This window comes from Neoarius graeffei, chromosome 26 (genome assembly GCF_027579695.1).
Source record: "Neoarius graeffei isolate fNeoGra1 chromosome 26, fNeoGra1.pri, whole genome shotgun sequence".
Classification (NCBI taxonomy): domain Eukaryota; kingdom Metazoa; phylum Chordata; class Actinopteri; order Siluriformes; family Ariidae; genus Neoarius; species Neoarius graeffei.
Window position 1 is genome coordinate 20,753,870 of NC_083594.1, and position 16,255 is coordinate 20,770,124.

At 41.1% G+C, this 16,255-nt stretch overlaps 1 protein-coding gene across 2 annotated transcripts in view; it reads left to right on the forward strand.

Annotated features, from left to right (window-relative positions):
* Positions 1-16,255, forward strand: part of iars1 (isoleucyl-tRNA synthetase 1) — a 307,104-nt gene that overhangs the window by 99,983 nt on the left and 190,866 nt on the right. For both annotated transcript variants that reach the window (XM_060910911.1, XM_060910910.1), the window contains exons 13-14: positions 1,037-1,135; positions 13,137-13,263. In XM_060910911.1, coding sequence (XP_060766894.1) covers positions 1,037-1,135; positions 13,137-13,263 — 226 coding nt within the window. The remainder of the gene's footprint in view (positions 1-1,036; positions 1,136-13,136; positions 13,264-16,255) is intronic.

Below are 16,255 nucleotides of genomic sequence, written 5' to 3' on the forward strand. Positions count from 1 at the left end.
AGATTGTACACTCACGATCTACTTTATTAGGAGCACCTATGCACCTGCACATTCATGCAGGTAACTAATCATGTGGAAGCAGTACAGTGCATAATATCATGACCAGTCGAGCGCTTCAGTTAATGTTCACTTCAAACATCAGAATGGGGGAAAAACCATGATCTCTGTGACTTTCGCTCTGGCATTGTTGTTGGTGCCAGATGTGCAGGTTTGAGTATTTTTAGAAACTGCTGATATCCTGGGGTTTTCACACACAACAGTCTCTAGAGTTTCACACAGAGTGGTGCGGAAAACAAAAAAACATTGAGTGAGCGGCAGTTCTGTCGGTGGAAACGTCTTGTTGATAAGAGAGGTCAGAGGACAATTTCCGGATTGGTTCGAGCCTCCAGGAAGGATATCGTAACTCATATAATCACTCTTTACAACTGTGCTGAGCAGAAAAGCATCTCAGCATGCTCAGAACAATGAACCTTGAGGTGGATGAACTACAGCAGCAGAAGACCACGTCAGGTTCCACTCTTGCCAGTCAAGAACAAGAAATCGGAGGCTATCGTAGGCACAGATCATTGTCCAGTGTTCCTCTTTTTTTTTTTTTTTCTTCCTTCTCTCCAACAGTGTGGCCACATCACCCAGGTGCTTAATATAATATTTTTCCCTTCGCCAACTTTGTTGGAGGTTATGTTTTTGCCTGTTTGTACGTTCCCATTGTCGCTCAAAAAGTAGTGAACAGCTTTTGATGAAATTTTGAGGAAAAGTGAGCCATGGGCCAAGAAACAATTGATTAGGTTTTGATGCAAATCTGAATATATGCCCTGGCAGAGGTATACATTGTACCGAGTGCCCTTCTAGGATCTCACCAAGTTTCCCAGTGTGATCACCCTACCTTCACTAAAAGTACACAAAATATGCCCTTTATCTTTTATTTACATGTCATGACGCAATTAAAATATCCATTCCATACTGTATATTAAATAACCTAATACAGATGTTGCAATTGGGTATAATTACTGTATTTTTGTAAATGTTTTTCTGACAGGTCTGACACCCCGCTAATCTACAAAGCTGTGCCCAGCTGGTTTGTGAGAGTCGAATGCATAGTGGATAAACTTCTGGAAAACAACGACAAATGCTACTGGTGAGACACTAAATTACATCCGGGTTGTTTTACAATCAGGGTACAAAGTTTGTGTCACAGGGGTCCAAAATTCAAATTGATTCAAACTGGTTCTTGTACCAGTTTTTAAGTGAAGGACAAGTTAAAGAACAGATTTCAGGTAATTTTTTGACGTGCGTGTATGGTAGTTTTGTGTAATCTGCTATAAGATAAAGAAGATTAAGTGGAGCTTTAAGCAGGGCTGGGAGAAACAAATGAAGTGATTCTCGGAGAGGACATTTTTTTTGGACAATTCAGAATCCACTACTTCCATAGTGCTTTTAAATATAAGGCTGTAAGCTTTGTGTTAGTTGTCTCTAATATTTATGTCCCAATATCTTGACCACATTTTAGGATGAAAATAATCATTTTAGATATGTTATTTTATATTGAAAAATTAGCTGTCTCGGAGAGGACATTTTTTGGACACAATTGCATACTAATTTGATCAAAATAGTCTGAAAACTTACTGGCGTTCAACATTAAAACTTAACTATGTTTCCAATGATATGGAACCAAATATTTGTTTTATGGTATAAAGAATGATGTAAGTGCATCCCTTTTGGAGCTACCTGTGGTCAAAAAAAGCACTTTTTCTAAATGACACGAGTAATTTTGCTAAATATGACACACATATTGCCATACATTCACCAAAAATAACGTTATCACCAATTTTTTTTTTTTGCATGGTAAATAGAGCTATCACAGGGCTACAATAAACAACCAAGTTTATTTAGTCAAGCCTTTTGATATTGAAGATAAGTGTTAAATGTGATTTTTAGCTTGCGTACCCTGATTGTAAAACAGCCCATACTATACTGTGACAGTAGTTGCCACTACAATGGAATATGGAGTTGCTGTATTATTGCCTGGTGTCCAGGTATCAATATTTTTGTCTTTATTTATCCTTTATTCATCTGAGATTAAAAATTTCTTTAGCAAGTTAAGCCATGCCCATGTAAGTCAAATTAACACAAGCATGTATACATTTGCCTCAATATTAATACCACTTCACTTTTTTTTTTAATTTAATTAAAATTTTTTTTTATTGGCAGGTATGTGGACACACACGAGGAATTTGACTCCGGTTTCACTTAGCTCTCATAGTACAAAACAGATAAAAAGCATATACACAAACAAACAAAAAATGGTGCAATAGGTGCATAGTGCAAAGTAATCCAAGTAAGTCAAGTATGAAATAGATAACTATAAAGTATACAGTGTGCACAGAATGACGGTATGAGTGTGCAGATATTTTACAAGTGATATTACTGATATATGAATCTGGATTTTAGCTGTTCATCACAGAAAGGATTTTCCCTTGTGGTGCAATATGGTGCATAGTGCAAAGATGAAATAGTAAATATAAGTAACAGTGAGCACAGAATGACAGTATGAGTGTGCAGATATTTTGCAAGTGATATTACTGATAGATGAATCTGGATTTTAGCTGTTCATCACAGAGACAGCCTGAGGGGAAAAAACTATTCTTGTGTCTGGTTGTTTTTGCATACAGTGATCTATATCGCCTCCCTGAGGGGAGAAGATTAAACAGTTTGTGACCAGGGTGTGATGGGTCCACAGAGATGTTACCTGCCCGTTTCCTGACTCTGGACAAGTATAGGTCTTGGATGGAGGGCAGGTTGACACCAATAATTTTCTCTGCAGACCTTATGCCGCTTTTCCACTACAAACGCGGCTGAGTCGGGCTGAGCCGTGCTGTGCTGAGCCGTGCCATGCTGAGTCGGGCTGAGCGGGGCTGTTGGAGTTGCATTTCGACTACAACCGCGCTGAACCGTGCTGGCTGGAAGTGGGTGGACACATTGGGTGGAGTTAGCGAAAGTGGGTGGACGTCAGGTGATGTCGTTAAGCAGCGCAAACAGTGACATCAGTGAGCTTTTAAGCGGTAGTCTCACGACCCGGATAGTAAACAATAAACATGGAGGACATGGAGTCGTTAGTGTTGCTGGTCTTGGTGCTGTGGCTTGTTGTCACCGACAACGCCAACAGATACTGGCAAGAGCGTATAGATGAGGCGAGGCGCATAAGGCTTCAGAAATTCTCGTAATTCGTAATTATTCTCCTTCCGGGTTTACAGATCCCAGCGTGCTCGCGGGGCGTGTGTGGGCATGTGAGGACACTCCTCCTCACCAATCAGTGCACAGGGGAGTGTCTCCTCACGCCCCCAACCTCACTCGGCACGGCTTGGCTCGCTTCAGCCCCACTCCAAAACGGTGCGAGTTTTAGGGGCTAAGCAGGGCTGAAACGAGCTGAGTCGTGCTGGTTTTTGGTAGTCGAAACGCGAGCCGTGTCGGGCTGAAGTGAGCTGAAGCGAGCTGAAGTGAGCTGAAAAAGGGTAGTGGAAAAGGGCCATTATTGTCCATTGCAGTCTGTTGTTCTCCTGTTTGGTGACCGATCCAAACCAAACAGTGATGGAAGAGCAGAGAACAGACTGAATGATGGTAGAGTAGAATTGTGTCAGCAGCTCCTTAGGCAGGTTGAGCTTCCTGAGCTGGCGCAGAAAGTACAACCTCTGCTGAGCCTTTTTGATGATAGTGACTGTGTTGGTCTCCCACTTCAAGTCCTGAGAGATTGTGGAACCCAGAAACCTGAAGCTTTCAACAGCAGTCACAGTGTTGATGGTGATGGGCAGCAGAGTGGGGGGGGGGGGGGGGGGGGGTTTCCTCTTAAAGTCCACTGTCATCTCCACAGTTTTGAGCATGTTCAGCTCCAGATTGTTCTGACCACACCACCAGACCAGCCGTTCAACCTCCCGTCTGTATGCAGACTCGTCACCGTCTCGGATGAGGCCGATGACTGTTGTATCGTCCGCAAATTTCAGGAGTTTAACAGACGGGTCTCTTGAGGTGTAGTCGTTGGTATAAAGGGAGAAGAGCAGTGGGGAGAGCACACACCCTTGGGGGGCACCAGTGCTGATAGTCCGAGTGCTGGATATGATGCTCTCCATCCTCACCTGCTGCTTCCTGTCAGTCAGGAAGTTTGTAATCCACTGACAGGTGGAGGAGGGCACAGTGAGCTGGGTGAGCTTGGTGTGGAGGATGTCTGGAACAATGGTGTTGAATGCCGAACTGAAAAACATTTAAATACTGCAATATTTGTCCAAAAAGTTTTTTTCTTAATTATACAGAAAAAAAGTCTTAATGGAAAATTGGGCATAGAAGATAATTAAAAGCGTGTAACAATAGCCAATGGAAATTAAGACGTACAGACATTTTGAAGTCTATAACACATTCTAATTTATTGAAAAATTTTTGTAATTTTTTTTAAAGTAACATTTTCATATTTGCTTTTTGAAGGTGTTTTACATTATCAGTGCATGTGCAATAATGGTTCAAAGTCCTCATACTGTGATTGGGCAGCATTCTAAGCGTGACTGATTTTCCATTTTGTTTGATGGTTTTTGGCTTTTCATTTGTACTTGTAATAAATTTTCTATTGTGCTGAAGTAACAAAACAATCTGCCTACAAGCTAAGAGGCAAATATCGAACATATTTGTGAAAGCTTCATTACTATATATACAGCAAGTTCTGTTTGTCTGTAGGTTTGTTGTCTGCCTGTAAGCAGGATTGCACAAAACCTAACTACCTGATTTTCATGAAACTTGGTGGAACGGTGTAGCATTGGCCAAGGAAGAACCGATTAAATTTTGGAGTTGATCTGAATCACGGGGCGAGTCCACGAACTTCATTTCACTTTCTCAAACCTTGCGAGATACATCACTTGGCCTTGGTGGGTCTGCGCTCGACAATGCTATACATCTTAAAATCCAGTTGATGGTAATAAAGTTCAGTCGTGACAAAATATAGCCAGTGTAGAAACACAATGACTCCAATCCACATTCATGGGTACCAGTAATCCTCCAGGATTCACATATAAACACACAATTCAAATAGTTTTGGAAATATATCAAGACACAGAAAGTAATTGCGGTTGCAGGTTTGCATATCGTAGAAGAGTCGACTGTGGTCCTGGGTAGAGGTCTGTGCTCTGAGTGCCCTTCTAGTTTATTGCATTGTGTCCACGACTTTAGCTAGCTATGAGGACAATGGGGCTAGAACCTCAGTTTTATTTGTTAGGAGTGGTGTATCTCCACTTCACAGCAATTTCCTGATAATATGGTGGCAGAACTTTGCCTGTTATGGAAAAAAAGAACAACCAACCATACAAATTAGCACCCTAAGTCTATCCAGTCCAAAGTAATGAGAAGTTCTTAAACCACCTCAGGGCACACGGGAAGGAGGCATTACGTTTATCTATAGATGTGATCTCCCATTGTGTTTGATGGTTTGTAAAATGCAAAAGCTCACTATTTATTTATTCATTTATTCCTTCGTCCATCCATCCATACTCACTCACTCACTCACTCACCCATCCACCCACTCACCCATCCATCCATCCATCCATCCATCCATCCATCCATCCATCCATCCATCCATCCATCCATCCAATGCTTTTCTTGTATCCCATCCAACCTTAGCGGTAAGTGCCTTTGTGAAGAGCAGAATGTCTACTGCCTGCACTATTGCATAATACATCTTGGGCGGCATGGTGGTGTAGTGGTTAGCACTGTCATTTCACAGCAAGAAGGTTCTGGGTTTGAGCCCAGCGGCTGACGAGGGCCTTTCTGTGTGGAGTTTGCATGTTCTCCCCGTGTCTGTCTGGGTTTCCTCCGGTTTCCCCCACAGTCCAAAGACATGCAGTTAGGTTAACATGAGGCAGCTGTGACACAACTGTTCCATGGGCACTGTAGCACAACTGCCTACTGCTGTGTGTGTGTGTGTGTGTGTATATATAAATAAAAGTGCGCATATATATATATAAATATATATATATATATATATATATATATATATATATATATATATATATATATATATATATATAAATAAAAGTGCGCATATATATATATATATATATATATATATATATATATATATATATATATATAAATATAAAAATGTGTGTGGGTGCGCTCATTGCTCACTTGTGTATGCATGTGTGTGTTCATTGCTTCAGATGGGTTAAATGCAGCGGTTAAATTTCACTGTGTGCTTAAGTCTGTGCTTGAGTGTACGTGTGACAAATAAAGGCTTCTTGGCTTCAAGAATATTGTACAGGCATAAGAGGGCACATCATTTGAGCATAATTTGAACATCCTCTAAGTGACTAGAAAGTAGAATTGGAACTTCACGTTTGAGCTTCAAGTGCTGGCCAGCGTCCTTTTATTTCCCAGGAGTCTGCATTCAGGCCATTTTGCTCTAATGTGGCTGCCGTTCTGAAATTAATCACCCGCAAGGACAGAGAGATCGAGGAAGAGGACGCGTAGAGAATTGTAATGATGAGATTGTACTGCAGCTTTGGACTTGACTGTTTATATTCACTCTCTGCAGCTGAATCGTACTCCAGTGCTTTACAGTTCAGTTCACATATAAATCGATCATACGATACATTTTTGGTCTGAGGTTTGCTTATTTGGTTTTACAGTGGAGTGCAGATGGAAACGTGGCTAACCTATAAAGGATACCATGGGACCATAATGGGGTAACCACATGGGTAACTTAACCCAGGGGAACAGTAATTATGACATCAGCTTAGCATGGGCTGACCATATTGGTCATCACAGTGGACAACAGTTTCAGTGGCCCATTAGTTTATATTCAGTAATGGGGATGTAATCGAATGTGACTGCCTTGTTTGAAATGAACAGATGATGTGTTCTGAACACTAAAGATGTGACTCAGGACCGGGATCCTGGGACTGTTGCACAAGGCTTTTACTTTCATACAGGAACAAGCAAGTGGTCAGGTGGAAAGCTCACGGAACAAACAAAGACCAAGTTCATTAATCTTTAATAAAATATAGTCCAGGTGGCACGGTGGTGTAGTGGTTAGCGCTGTCGCCTCACAGCTTGAAGGTCCGGGTTCGAGCCCCGTGGCCGGCGAGGGCCTTTCTGTGTGGAGTTTGCATGTTCTCCCCGTGTCCGCGTGGGTTTCCTCCGGGTGCTCCGGTTTCCCCCACAGTCCAAAGACATGCAGGTTAGGTTAACTGGTGACTCTAAATCGACCGTAGGTGTGAATGTGAGTGTGAATGGTTGTCTGTGTCTATGTGTCAGCCCTATGATGACCTGGCGACTTGTCCAGGGTGTACCCCGCCTTTCACCCGTAGTCAGCTGGGATAGGCTCCAGCTTGCCTGCGACCCTGCAGAACAGGATAAAGCGGCTAGAGATGATGAGATGAGATAATATAGTCCACCAGGTTTTCATACCAGATGCTCAGATTATGGATTTTGAGTTCTACCTGCTGCATTAAACTGCCAAGCCTCCATATGCAGGAATACAAACCAAAGTGAAATTGGACCAAGAGAACTTGCATGAAATCATGTGCATGCAACCCAAAACGGTCCATTTTCCAGGCACTGACTACAGATGATCCAGAACCTTGTGAATCCATCAGGAGACAATCTCGACTGTAGATTATTGGCGAATTTCCCAGATTTGTTGAGCAACAGACAACAAAACACTGCTCGGAAGGTCAAGAAAACATGTCGTGAACTATTAGCGCTGTCAAGCGAATGTTGCATGAAACCTGCGCTCGCATGATCGACGCATTTTCACTACAAGTCAAAACGAAAATGTCATTCGCTGATTTTTACGGCAGAAGGAAGATTTCAGTCTTGGATAATGTTAAAAGTGGTAAATGTATCCCGTAGGGGCTCTATTGAGGTGATTTATTTGTTAAGTTACTGGATTGGCCAGCGAAAACGGTGGAAAATATCGCGCGCTTTTCAACACTGTTTCTACGCGTTCTGTAAACCGAGCATCTGGTACAAAAATCCTGTAGTGTGACACGTATAGCGCTGCATGATACATTCACAGAATTCGTTCCTCATCCTTAGTAACTGCCTGGTCAGGGTCATGGTGCTTTAAATCAGGCTATTAGTTTGTATATTTTGGGAAATAAAACCAACTAAATTTGCAGGAAAAGCTTTCAGGCAAGTACAGGAAAAATAATAAATGTAAGTTGGATTAAAAAACAAACAGATCATCACACGTTTAGGTGAAATGATGCATCATGCAGTGGTAAATTGGGATACAAATTTGACAATTAAAATTGATGAAATAAAAAAAATATTATTATTAGGTTGTGTAATCTCTGTTTTTCCTCACTGTAATTGCATTGTTTAGGCAGCAGGGGGTGAAATAATGTAATATAGCAGGAATACCGTAACTTCGCTCTGGGTGGAAGTAGCAGAGCTCTAATGCTGTGGGAAAAAAACGGATCTAAAATGGGAAAGACCTGTTTTGTGATTGACTGTACAAATAGATTCAACAAGAAATCGGAGTTATCTTTTTACAGGCTGCAGAAAGCGTAAGAGAGGACTACGTCCTTCACATATGGTCATAAAAGGTTTTTAAGAAAAGGTCTAGTTGTTATTAGCATCTCATCTCATTCTCATCTCATTATCTCTAGCCACTTTATCCTTCTACAGGGTTGCAGGCAAGCTGGAGCCTATCCCAGCTGACTACGGGCGAAAGGCGGGGTACACCCTGGGCAAGTCGCCAGGTCATCACAGGGCTGACACATAGACACAGACAACCATTCACATTCACACCTACGGTCAATTTAGAGTCACCAGTTAACCTAACCTGCATGTCTTTGGACTGTGGGGGAAACCGGAGCACCCGGAGGAAACCCACGCGGACACGGGGAGAACATGCAAACTCCGCACAGAAAGGCCCTCGCTGGCCACGGGGCTCGAACCCAGACCTTCTTGCTGTGAGGCGACGGCGCTAACCACTACACCACCGTGCCACCTGTTATTAGCATTTTTCATTTTTAATAAAAGGAGTATTTTCGTTAACCGGCTATTATATTTGATTCCACCCTTTACAAACATGGGTAGATAATTACTGTTGGTAATGAAGAAAATGAAACAAAAGTGTGTTGTGGTGGGATTTTCATTTTTTAAAAATCATTTATTTATTGAATTTATTGAATTGTGAATTAAATGAATCGTTACATGCCTAGAAACCAATTATGTACTTGAGTGATGTAGCTGAGGTTGAGGAACTGTCAGAGCCAGAATTCACACACCATGTCACGAGTGTTGCCGTTTCTACTTCCAGTGTTTTCCAGGAAAATAGTGATGAGGTTCATAATTAATTAATTATTTATTTTTTTTAAAAAAAAAAAAGTCATGTTTAGGCCATGTCCACTTCAGGTTTATTTCCAAATGCAAATATTTGGAGCACTCAACAGATAGCGATAGGAGCAGTGCATTCCACGCCTAGTCAGCAGTGTCGGCACATGCAGAGCTCAGTAAACCCTTTCTTGTGTAACGGGTAGATTCTTTATATTTAGCAGACTGTGCATACTGAGTGGTTGAGCATGGCCAATGCTGTAATTAAAGTTTCTCCAGTGAGAGTGCTGCAGAACATGTGGCTCAGTTCGGGCTCTGCGTGGGGGTGGGAGATTTTCCCTCGCCTGAGCTGAGATCCAGCACGTTCATCATGACTGTATGGTGCTGTAACAAATTGGAAAACATAAATATATAATTATTACTTGCGACCAGGGCTTTGAACCAGAATTTTTTTCCTATTGGTTCGTTCCGAACAGAAATGGAATTTTAACGTTTCCGGTTTTGGGTTCCACCATTAAATAGACGTTCCCGAACCGGTTAGAACAAAAAAATTTCGTTCCCGGAACGGTTAATTACGTTCCCTGTCAGCTGTTTAACAAATGGCTATAAAATTATGTCTCTGTCTCATCCAGCGTAAGCCAAATGTAGGCTAATTCTATTACAACCTTCATTAAATAAGACAAGAAATAATTCAAAACAATTATTTCTTCAAATGTTGGCGATTTGGATTCTCAGTATGTCTTCCCATCTACACAAACAGAAAAAGTGCCAAAAATGAAAGATAATTCGTTTAGTGTGTTACCAAAGGCTAGTCAGGCCCTATAGAGGGCTACCGCATGACGTCACCGCGCCGCGAGATTTTGTTAGGCGCCATATTGGAAGACCAAGTACACATCTATGCAAGTACATACATACATAAAACAAACTACACCTGAAATGTAGCCAGGGCCGGTTCTGCCCTAATCTGGACCCGGGTGCAACATCGCGCAACCCCCCCCCCCCCCCAAAAAAAACACCAGTCTAAATCAGGACAACCATCACATAACTATAAACATTTTATATGAACTATTTTAACTAAATGGGCTATAATAAATAAGCCTGCAGGCAGCCACGGCGGGCTGCCTCAGAAAAGTAACCATTCAATGACAACTGAAAGCCTGCAGCCACGGCGGGCTGCCTTAAAAAGTAACCATTTGTCCTACCTTAAAACTCGTTTTGCATTTTCTGCCTCCTTTTTTGTATTTTCAACCCTCCGTTTATTTTCTTTCCTTTTCTGAAAACCCGATTTGTGTCCAGACATTTTGTTCTGCTACCAACGAACTAACTCGTCAGGTCTCGTCTCTCGAGCCCGCGATGATTCCCGTGGGAAGGGCAACAACTGATACATTTTTACAAACAGCCAATAGGGAGGTTGCAACGTTCAGGCTCTTCTTTGCTCAGACACTCATGGCTTTTTTATTTGTAGGCTACGGAAACTTTGAGGAACGAAATAAAAACCGGTATTAACCGGTTACCATTATTTTTAATAAGCGTTTCTGTTCCAGAACATAAAAAATAATCAAGTTTCTGGTTTCGTTTCTGTTCCATGTGAAATAGAAAAAGTTCCCGGTTTTCGTTTTCGTTCCTTGAACCGGTTCAAAGCCCTGCTTGCGACCTGCGTTTATATACACACGTATGACAGTTATATAGTGATTTAATATCGATTTGAAATATTGATTTTTTTTTTTTAAACACCAGTTTAATCAATAAATCTTTGTTTTATTTCTGATTGCTGTTCCTCAGCATGTGCTGATTCTCTGTTTTTCAGAGTAGATGCATCAACAGATCATTTAAGTATGCAGGTCATGTACAATCATCTAGGTTAAAAGTTCCCTCTTTCTCATTGGTATTAAATAGTCCTCTTGTATCTCGCAAAAAACTGGTACATTTAACATTCTACAACTGGTCCAGAAGGGCAGAGAGAGAGAGAGAGAGAGGTGAAGTCTGTTAGGCCTAGCTGGTATTATTAGCTCATCTGGATGTAGGCCAGGCCAGATGAGCGTATAATCACGCGTCGTCCGTCAGTCATCACCCGTCCATAATTTACAAAAATCGCTGCTCCTCCTAGAGGATTGGTTGAATTTCGATCAAACTCGCATATAATGTTCCCTAGGTGGGTCTGCATAAAAGTTGTCAAGATGATGGTGCCACCTGTCATATTTACGATTTACTGGGCATCTGAAATTTTTGGGTGACTCGTCACATTAAATGCTACTCTTCGTAAACTGCTGGGACGTTTTCACTGAAACTCACCCAGAAGACTCTAAAGACGCATTCCAACAAGAGTTGTTCACCAGGTGGCGCCACCTACCATGAATGCGGCTACACAGGGGTCATATGCAATTTCACGAAAATCGCTGCTACTACTCCTACAGGAGTGATCGGATTTTGATCAAACTCATATGAAACGTTCACCAGGTTGGTCTGTATAAACGTTGTCAAGACAGTGGCGCCATTTAACATTTTATGGGCGTTTGAAAATTTTGCGTGACTCTTCAGATCAGACACTACTGTTTGTAAACTGCTAGGATGTTTTCACTGAAACTCACACAGAAGACTCTAAAGACATACAGTATTCCAACAAGAATTGTTCACCAGGTGGCACCACCTGTCATGGACATGGCTACACAGGGGTCGTATGCAATTTCACAAAAATTGCTGCTGCTACTCCTACAGGACTGATCAGATTGGTATGAGCTCCAGCCTCGTTGAGGCAATTTTCTCTAGGTTTCTATGATTTAAGTGTACTTGTATTCATTTGACAGTTTTTTTTTTTTTTTTTTTTTTTGTTCAAACAATTGAAGCGTAAAGCAAAGCAGCTGAAGGTTAAAGGAGAACTGAAGTCATTTTTAAACTTGCTTTATTTCTTAATTAACGTGTTATTCAATTACGTTTTTGGTTTTAGTAACCTTATATCGTGACTAGTATTGGCAACTAATTGCAAATAAATATTATACTCATCGGCCTATTCGGTTTTTAGCCATGTTGAATTTAGTTCGTTTGGTCCACGGCAGGCGTCGCTTATCCGCGTGATCTTCACGAGACTTGTGCGAGACTTCGAAACGTGAAGTGTCAGCCAGGTGTCAGCACCGCCATTTTGAAAACTGTTTTCCAAACGAAGTATTGCACAAAAACGAGTTTAAATGACGATTACTGCCTACTTTTTTCAAACTTTCCTGATTGCTATCAAAACGAACAAAACTTCCGGCTTGATTACATCAGCATTCGAAAGAGGGCGCGCGCGTCTTTTGACAACGTTGGGAGATGCCGGTCACTTTGATTTCCGCTACACGTTTTACTTCCGTCCTACGATGTCTCGCACAGGTCTCAGCGAATCTCGTTTACGGCCATCGCTTTGACATATGGACTGATATATTACAGAGCATATTTCAAACACTCATAACTTGCTCTAGCAGCGACAAAATAGCGATCAAAAATAATTGCATTCCTATATTTAATAAAATGAGAGAAACAGAATTTTAATAATAAAAAAAAATTGCCTTCAGTTCTCTTTTAAGGCCTTTTGTTCTCTGAGATTCAAATTCACAACCTTCCAGCCAGTATCGCAGCACTACGCCTGCTGAACAATTCTGTTGTACGAACAGCTGTAGAATATATTCTGTTTTACTATCAGAGCAGTTTCTTCGTCTTGGTTTCCGAGTCCCTGCTGCACTGAAGTCATTTTAAACAGGAGCAAAGCAGCTGAAGGTTAAAGCCATTATGTCAAGATGTTTTTTCCCCGATCTCTCCTCAATTCTTTGTCTTTCTTTCTTTCCTTCCAGGGTTCCTGAGTTTGTGAGGGAGAAGCGATTTGGGAACTGGCTCAGAGATGCTCGAGACTGGGCCATCTCCCGTAACCGCTACTGGGGGACACCAATTCCTCTGTGGGTCAGCGATGACTTTGAAGAGGTCTGTAAAAAGCAATAAATAAATAAACACTTAAAAAAACACTTATTCGGAAAGAAGCCCTGTCTTTTTCCAATCCTCAGTGACTGAGTTTTGGTGAGCCTGTGCCCACTTTAACCTCAAATTCAGAGTGGAACCTGATGTGGTCTTCAGCTGTCGTAGCCCGTCTGCCTCGGGGGTCAATGTGTTGTGCATTTTGAGATGCTTTTCTGCTCACGATGGTTGTTGTTTGAGTTACTGTATGCGTCCTGTCACTCACTGGATATTTCTTCTTTGTTCACGCCATTCTGTATAAACTTTAGATATTACACATTTTATCTCACGTTTGAATGTGTTGATATGATCATTAGGTTTACCAGGTTCAAAGGTTCAACTGAAATTTCTCTCATGAGCTTGAAGGGCTGATGGACAGTTCCAGTCAATAGTTTGGCCACACGTTCGAATTCAATGTTTGTTTGTTTGTTTGTTTTCTTTAAGATACCTCCCTCATGTCTTTTAAAGGAGTGATGGATGTCGTTTCTTTTTACTTAGTTAAGCAGTTCTTGACGTGCATTACTACAGTTGCATGGATTAAAGTTTTCCGTCGTGTGACGGATTTCCGTCAACTGAACTCTCCCAAGGCCAAATGTGAGGTCGGTGCTGATCCGAGGAGAATTAAAATGCCGGGTGGTTGGGTAGAGATCGGGTTATAACACTGATGTGTTGCAACACCATCAACTATCAGCAGGGTTTATTTAACTTTTTTGTTTTTGAGCCATGCTTTGTGTCGTTCATTTCCTATGTTTGATCATGTTTAAACGTTCGCTGTCTACGCTGCGGCATTAAAAAAACATGCGCTGTCAAAATTGGCAAAATACATTCCCATGTGCTTGGCGTGCTTGTGTCTGACCATTTCTGTTTTGTATTAAATTAAATCTTGCCAAAATGACTTGGTTCAAACCTGGACATATATAGAAATAGAACATGTTAAAAAAATAAAAACAGAAAAATAAACCCCGGAAAGCCCGCTCCTCTGCTTCAGCCAGACTTGAAGACCCGACGGTGCAATGCTTGCAGACTGTCAGAAGTAATTAGACCTAAATTTATAGCTAACAAATCAGCAGACGCCCCAACAATTATTATTTTCGTTAGGCCAATGTGTAAGGTATGTTAGAACTGTGGCTTATAGCCTACCGGTACGTTATATCACAATTTAAAGGACGTTTGAGGAGTTGGAGGCTGCGAGCGCAATGATGTTCCGACATGCGCTAAACTTTATTCCCTGAAAATCATACACCAGCGTTCAATGCCCCAAACAGTCAAAATGTCTAGAAGACTACGGTTGAATAATAATCATAGCCTACTAAGTTAAATTACGTCAAAACATCTGTTTCTGGCCTATGAAATGATGGAGGAAAATGAGAACGAATGCAAAGTAGATAGCAGCCAACTTCACGCGATCTTTTAGGTAACTTAACACTCGCGTTGGCTACAATATTTCTCTTAATAAAATCTTGAATTGTTTTTGAAGCCGTATTCAACACAAAGTAAGGTCAAATTTTAATTTAAGCGAAGATCCAAACTTTTTTCTATATTGACGTCGAGCACAGAGGAGCATGTCATTCTGCTTTCGGTTTCGGCAGCATGGATGCGCTTTACATGAAAGAAGGCACTGATGTGTCTGCCATCGATAAAGGTGTAAAACAAGTGGAGGTGGGCTTGGCTGTACGAAATAGGTGAAAACGGAAAGCCATTTAGTTCATGGTGCAAAAAACTAAACGTTCCAGGCGCTTGCATTTGTGTGGTTTGCCACAAAAAATAATATACGGAAGCAATGGAAAGAAAGTGCAATAAATTTAATATATTAATCCATTAATTAATTGATAAAGTTATCAGTTCTAAGTTGACCATTCTCAGAATTTCATCGAAATCCACCCATAACACCCCCCCCCCCCCGTAAATTTTCAGTCAAATAATTTTTTTTGCTTTAATCTATGCAGTTGTCAAATAGGACTATTGACTGTATTTTTATTATTTACTATTTACCGGTACTGTTTGATCTCAAACGCATTAAGAAGGCAAAAAATTGCGCGAGTTAACGTTTGACGAGGCACCTGTTAATTGAAAAGCATTCCAGGTGACTACCTAATGAAGCTGGGTAAGATGCTGCCAATAGTTTGTAAAGCGTCATCAATGTAAACGCCGGCTACTTTGAAGAATCTAAAATATCAAACCTGTTTTGTTTTTAACACTTAATTCCATATATGTTCCATGTGTTATTTCATAGTTTTGATGTCTTCAGTATTGTTCTACGATGGAGAAAATAATCAAAATACAGAAAAACCTTTGAATGAGTAGGGGTGTCCAAACTTTTGACTGGTACTGTAGGTGTAGAACTTTGACCCAATTTGGGATTTTTTGGGCTTAAAGGAGAACTGAAGTCATTTTTAAACTCGCTTTATTTCTTAATTAACGTGTTATTCAATTACGTTTTCGGTTTTAGTAACCTTATATCGTGACTCGTATTGGCAACTAATTGCAATTAAATATTATACTTATCGGCCTAGTCGGTTGTTAGCTGTGTTGAATTTAGTTCGTTTGGTCCACAGCAGGCGTCGCTTATCCGCGTGATCTTCATGAGACTCGTGCGAGACTTCAAAGCGTGAAGTGTCAGCCAGGTGTCCGTGCCACCATTTTGAAAACTGTTTTCCAAACGAAGTATTGCACAAAAACGAGTTTAAGTGATGATTACTGCCTACTTTTTTCAAACTTTCCTGATCGCTATCAAAACGAACAAAACTTCCAGCTTGATTACATCAGCATTCGAAAGAGGGCGCGCGCGTCTTTTGACAGCGTTGGCAGATGTCGGTCACTTTGATTTGCGCTGTACGTTTTACTTCCGTCCTACGATGTCTCGCACAGGTCTCAACGAATCTCGTTTACGGCCATCGCTTTGACATATGGACTGATATATATTACAGAGCATATTTCAAACACTCATAGTTTGCTCGAGCAG